Source organism: Priapulus caudatus, unplaced genomic scaffold, assembly GCF_000485595.1.
Source record: "Priapulus caudatus unplaced genomic scaffold, Priapulus_caudatus-5.0.1 Scaffold797, whole genome shotgun sequence".
NCBI lineage: Eukaryota > Metazoa > Priapulida > Priapulimorpha > Priapulimorphida > Priapulidae > Priapulus > Priapulus caudatus.
Window position 1 is genome coordinate 137,903 of NW_014577858.1, and position 5,999 is coordinate 143,901.

General features: G+C 49.9%; 1 protein-coding gene across 1 annotated transcript; it reads right to left on the minus strand.

The window, feature by feature from the left end:
• Window positions 1–3,177: 3,177 nt before the first annotated feature.
• LOC106813594 (uncharacterized protein K02A2.6-like) lies at window positions 3,178–5,323 on the minus strand. Its single transcript, XM_014817771.1, has 5 exons — window positions 5,126–5,323; window positions 4,575–5,073; window positions 4,247–4,377; window positions 3,904–4,116; window positions 3,178–3,624 (listed from the first exon to the last, which is right to left on the minus strand). Exons 1-5 carry the CDS (start codon window positions 5,321–5,323, stop codon window positions 3,178–3,180), a joined length of 1,488 nt encoding a protein of 495 aa, XP_014673257.1.
• Between the last annotated feature and the right edge of the window lie 676 nt (window positions 5,324–5,999).

Here is a 5,999-nt window from a genome sequence, read left to right on the forward strand (position 1 = left end):
ATAATGTAGTCGTGAAATAGCACTATTTTCCCGTTTTCCCATTGTACACTCTAGGTATTATTAGCTCTTGATATTATGTATACAGGTATATTGTAATGCGTGAATAAACATTTTTTAATTGAATTGAATTGATTGCACACACGCCAAGCCGCGCCTCTCACGACTTTTCTCAGTTTGAGCTTTAGATCGACTGCTTACAACCTGAGAACAATATATAGATGACAGCAGACGCCGTGGGAACTGGTGATCATGCATCGCATTTTCACGTCTGCAAGGGCCAAGGCTCTAGATTTGTAAGATTTTCGGTAAATTTGACTCTTATACTTGGTATGTTACATTGTGAATAATAAATATGATACAAGATGTCGATGGTGACCGAAAAAATCGATCTACTTTCGCTTTATTTCTTCGCAATTTTCAATGGTTTAATGATTTTTTATTTAATGAAAGTGGAGTACTGTAAATTATTGATAGGTCTGACAGACTTTCTGCTTGGAAATTATGAAGGTCCGAGCATCAAATCGGCAGGTCCCAAACCTCGGACTTGCCCTATTTTCAGCCCCTTGATTTCCGATTCATAGTTCGTTTGTTCCTTTTGACAACTTAAAAAAGTGATTCAAGAGTCTCATATAATGTGTTCAGAATAGCTTAGAATGCACCAAAATGCACCTATTTTTAAATTTTCCGGGGCAGCATGCCCCCGAACCACCCTAGCAGTAGCATGGCGATCACCTTCGGTGCTCGCATTGCTCGCTCCTTGGATTTCTAATTTCATTTTCAGCTGAAAATTACATTCTTCAATCTCATCCCTGCGTATGTGTGTGTGGGGGGGGGGGGCACTAGGGATGTGGCCTGTGAGCCAAGGGGGCGGCAGCCCGAAAAAGTTTGGGAACAGCTGCTCTAACACACAGTCACTTGGAGCTTTTCAATAAAATATAATGCTAAATAAATACGAAATCTATTTACTACCAAAGTCTTAAAGAGACTGTGTATGCGTTCAGACTTTAGACCCAATGCAGTGTATTGTGGATAAATGAAGAGCTCAGTATCTCGACATGCACTTCGGTAGGAGCCTACAAAATTACGTCAGAGGCACTCGCGGCCCTGATAATTATGTGCACACCGAGTGAACGGTTTAGAATCTGAATATAGTGTAGGCGGTACAACAGACGAAGAGGGAGATGTGAAATCAACAGCGGGTGTTGCAGATAGACAGCGTGTGTCGCACTTGCTGCTAGCACGTACGACGTACCTGCGCTGTGGAGAGCGGCAGTGTCGATTGATGAGCGGGCCCCCCACCCCCGGGAATTGTTTCATGACTGTAGCGCGAAGTAATGTCGCGTGCATGCGGAGCAAGCTGGGTTTACACTGACGATTTTATCAAGAGCGTATAAAGAAGGGGTTATTTATACGCTCTTGATTTTATGCAGTCAAGTTGGCGTTTTTCTTCTTTCTACCAACCTCTCTATGTATGTTCAAAGCTCTTACGTTATCGACCGCGAGGCGGCAAACGTTTCAACATTTGACCCGTAGCGTACTCGCGGGGCGACGCGGATACGCATTTTTGTACGTATCACATGCCGTCAGCGTGGCGCCTAAAGCAAAAACGTGCTCTCCCCCTAGGGTGGAGGGACACACCCCTGATTGCTGTTCTCTGATTGACCACTTGGCAAAAAAACGTCCAACTTGCCGGCTCTGAGTCGATTATGACTGCTAGGGGTGACAGGCGCCTGGGAGGGGTCCACTCTATGTTCCCCCGTCTCTATTTTCCCTTGTCCCTATATTTTTATTTTGGCTCCTTTATCTTTACTACGGCTATGTATCGCCACATCACAACAGAACATAATATGCTATATCTGCCAAATACTCATAGGTCAACGTGCGCATGTAGCCATTGGTAGGCATAGACAACAAAATCGCTCTCTCTTCCCCTCGCTCTCTCTCTCTCTCTCGATCTTGCTCTCTCTTCCCTTCACACGCTCTTTCTCCCCCTCTCTCTCGCTCGCTCACTCTCCCTTGGTGTCTCTCTCTCTTTGTCTTTCTCTCTCTCTTGCTCTCTCTCTCCCTCTCGCTCGCTCACACTCACTCGTTGCCTCTCTCTTTCTTTGTCTTTGTCTTTCCCTCTCTCTCTCTCTCTCTCTCTCTCTTTCTCTCTCTCTCTCTCTTTCTCTCTCACTCTTTCGCGCTCTCTCTCTCTCTTTCTCTCACGTTATTGCTCTCCCTCGCTGTCTCTCTCTTTATCTCACTTCTTCGCTGTCTCTCGACGCCGCGTACGCTACCACCACCACGTTCGCGATCAGCCCATACCTATGAGAACACCTGGAAACTGCTACGTACGGACAGCAGTAGCACGGTTTTTAACTTTTTACAGCTCATAGCTCGTTCACGCTACAGCGCGCACATGCTAAACATAACCGGCAGCCTGTCGTCATACTTTGAAGTTACGACAGTGGCCATGTAATAGCTTGTAATAGCTGGTAATAACCGATAATGTAAAACAGGCCGACAGCAGGGAAAGCCACGTCAACACTGGAGAGCTAGTGCTTCCCCTATAAACAATAGCCACGGTCATCACACGCCGAGGCGTTATTGGTTGAGTCGGTCGAGTTAACCTCATCCCATGGCACGCTACCACATCCCTCCATCCCATGACCGGAACCACTCCTCAGAGGCGGCACTCCACGGGTGAGCCGAGCTGAGCGACGCACCGGTGGAGCAGCTCGATGTGGAGACGCCGGCTGCCCAGCCACAGGCCCACCAGGTGCAGCCTCAGGGGCAGCGGCCTGAGCCTCAGCTGCACGCAGGGCCGGCAGTGGTGGATCCTCATGCGGAACCTCACGGCTCGTAACCTCGGGCAGCACAGGGAATTCCGGCCTAGCTGGGTCCTCAACCTGTTCAGGCAGTGCGGGTGCATCCAGGTTGCCGGTGCATGGTAGAAGGTGGTCCTGATGACGACGCACGATACGACCATCCTGGAGCTGGGCCGTGAATGATAATGGACCGATACGCCGCAGCAGATTACCCGGTAACCATGTTGGTCCATTCGCAAAGTTGCGCACCAAGACGCTGTCACCAGGGTTGAATGAGCGATCTTGTGCGTGTTGGTTGTGTTGCTGCTTCTGTGTTTCCTGCTTTTCCTCCACCCTAGTGCTTGTCCTTGGGTGGACCAAGTCTAGCCTAGACTTGGGTCGACGTCGAAGCAGCAGCTCTGCTGGAGAGCGACCAGTGGTTGAATGCGGTGTGAGACAAGTTCGCGAGCCAACGTGTGAGTCGAGTCTGAAGCGAATCAGTCTGCATGTGCTTCATTTTTTCCTTGAAGGACTGAACAGCTCTCTCCGTGAGGCCATTCGACGATGGGTGGTAGGGTGCAGTGAATGTATGACAGATGCCATTAGCTGAGATGAACTTATGCGTGGCGAAGCAGAATCGCAGCTTCTCCACTGTTTTCTGACTGGTTATTTTCTGCATCATGAAGACTTCCAGCCACTTAGTATGCGAGTCAGCGATGACGAGAAACATGTGTCCTAAGAAAGGACCGGCAAAGTCCACATGTATGCGGCTCCACGGATTCGCAGCATACTCCCATGGATGTAGTGGTGCTTTTGCTGGCCTATATCGATTCACCTGACATGATATGCAGCTTTTCACTCAATCTTCCAGATCACTATCCATAGAAGGCCACCACACACGAGCCAGGCTTTTCATGCGTGATGCGCCCGGATGGGCCTCATGAAGCTCTTCAATCAGTGCCGCACGATGAACGTCAGGCACAACTACACGTGTACCCCACAACACACACCCGTCCTCGCATGACAATTCCGTTCTCCGACGGAAGTAAGGCATCAGTTCCACTGACGGATTGTTATCAGGCCAGCCCTGCAGCACATATTGAACGACACGTGCCATGACTGAATCCAATTTAGTGTCCTGCTGAATCATCGTGCATGTCACAGGACATCCTTCTAAGTGCTGCATCAGGTTGACTACCGATGGTGGTACCGGTATCTCTATAGTCTGAGGTAGTGGAAGCCTACTTAGCGCATCTGCATTCGCTATGGATGGGCCAGGTCTGTAGACGAGCTCGTAGTCGTAGCCTTGTAGGATGAGTGCCCATCTCTGCAATCAAGCCGATGCCAGTTGTGGAATTGCCTTCAGCTCCCCCAGTAGACCTAGTAAAGGCTTATGATCAGTGACGATTTTGAAATGTCTCCCCCCACAGGTACTTGTGGAATTTCTTGACGCCCACCATCATGGCCAATGCTTCTTTCTCCACCTGAGCATAGTTCTTTTCAGCTGGTTGCAAAGTCCTGGAGTGATAGCAGACAGGATGCTCATCACCCGCAATCACGTGAGCCAGGACCGCACCTACTCCATAGGCTGAAGCGTCACAAGTCAGCAACAGGGGTTTACTGACATAATGCGTCAAGACAGGAGCTTCCGCAGGAGCTCCTTGGCAGCATTGAAAGCTCAGTCTTGATCGGTGCCCCAACTGAGCACATGTACTTTTTTAAGAACCGATGCAGTGGTTCAAGAGTGCTCGCCAAGTGCGAACCGCAAGTAGAAGGTCAGCATACCCAGGAAAGCCCGGACCTGTTTCACATCTTTGGGCTTTGGTGCGGCCACAATTGCGATGACCCTGTTGTCCAGTGTAGCCAGACCATCCTTGCTGATTTGATGACCAAGGTACTGCACGGATGTCATGCCGAAACAGCACTTGTTCTTCCTTAACCGCAGGCCAGTCTCAGCGAGCCGTTGAAGAACTTCCTCCAGATTGGCCTGGTGTTTTTCCTTAGAAGCGCCAGACACGAGAATGTCATCAAGGTATACCGCAGTGCGAGGGATTCCTGCCAGCAGATTCTCAATCACCCGCTGGAAAATAGCTGGGGCTGATGAGATTCCAAATGCGAGTCGACTGTAGACAAATAAGCCTCTGTGAGTGTTTATGGTAGTATACTGCTTACTCCTCTCATCAAGCTCAATTTGTTGGTAAGCATGTGCCATGTCCAGCTTGGTGAACAGCACACCTCCCGACAGCGTAGCAGAGATCTTCAGGTGTCGGAAGTGGGTAGCGATCTACATCCGCAAACCGGTTCACCGTGACCTTATAGTCACCACATATGCGTACCGTGTTATCCGGTTTCAATATAGGCACAATGGGTGCTGCCCACTCAGCAGAAACCACCGGCTGAATGATATTTGCCTCGATTAGGCGGTCTAGTTCCTGATCAATCTTGGGCTTCATCAGATATGGCACAGTCCTAGCCTTACAGAAGACTGGAGTTGCCTCTGACTTCACATGAATTGAAGCGATCACATTCTTCATCGTGCCAAACAAAACAGCTCGGGGTACCAAGAGCTCGGGCTCGAGTCAGCTCGGTTCGGCTGCTTCTCACTCAGCAGGTGGATTGTCTGCCAATCCAGTTGTAGAGTGTATAGCCAGTTTCTCCCCATGAGAGTAGCGCCCCCTCCAGGGACCACCAACAACGGCAAGGTTGCTCGCTGGTTGTTGTGCTCGACAGAAGCTTGGAACTCCCCGCAGGTTCGTACTGGCTCACCAGTATAACTTCGTGCTCGGCTGCAGTCTAGCCTTGTTCCGGCCAAATATATTCCGATATGTGTTTTCCCCTATGAGCGATAATGAGGCACCTGTATCAACTTCCATCGGTAACATTTGGCCATTCACCTTGACTTGAACGATGATCGGAGGCTCTGAACGAGTGCTGCTCACTGTATAGACTGAGTAAAGCTCCTCCGAAGCAGCAGATGATGGCGTCGTCTCAACCATGTTCATCTGATTTCCCCCCTTGGAGCGACACACCTGCGAGATGTGTCCTGTCTTGCCGCAGCTAAAACAGGTTTCACTCTTGAAACGGCAGCTATTCGGTTGATGCGTACCCCCGCAGCGGTAGCATTTCGAGCGGAATGGCGTTTTCCCTTCTGTTGCCTGAGCAAGTTTACGCAGGCCGGGGCGCATCCCGGTACTGCTGCGTTGCCCAGTA

Coding starts and splice junctions, on each gene's coding strand:
- LOC106813594 (XM_014817771.1), bottom strand. CDS start 5,323: ATGAAGAATGTGATCGCTTCAATTCATGTGAAGTCAGAGGCAACTCCA. Junction 5,074..5,125: donor TATTGAAACCGGATAACACG/GTACGCATATGT, acceptor TTGCGGATGTAG/ATCGCTACCCACTTCCGACA. Junction 4,378..4,574: donor ACAGGTCCGGGCTTTCCTGG/GTATGCTGACCT, acceptor GTGACGCTTCAG/CCTATGGAGTAGGTGCGGTC.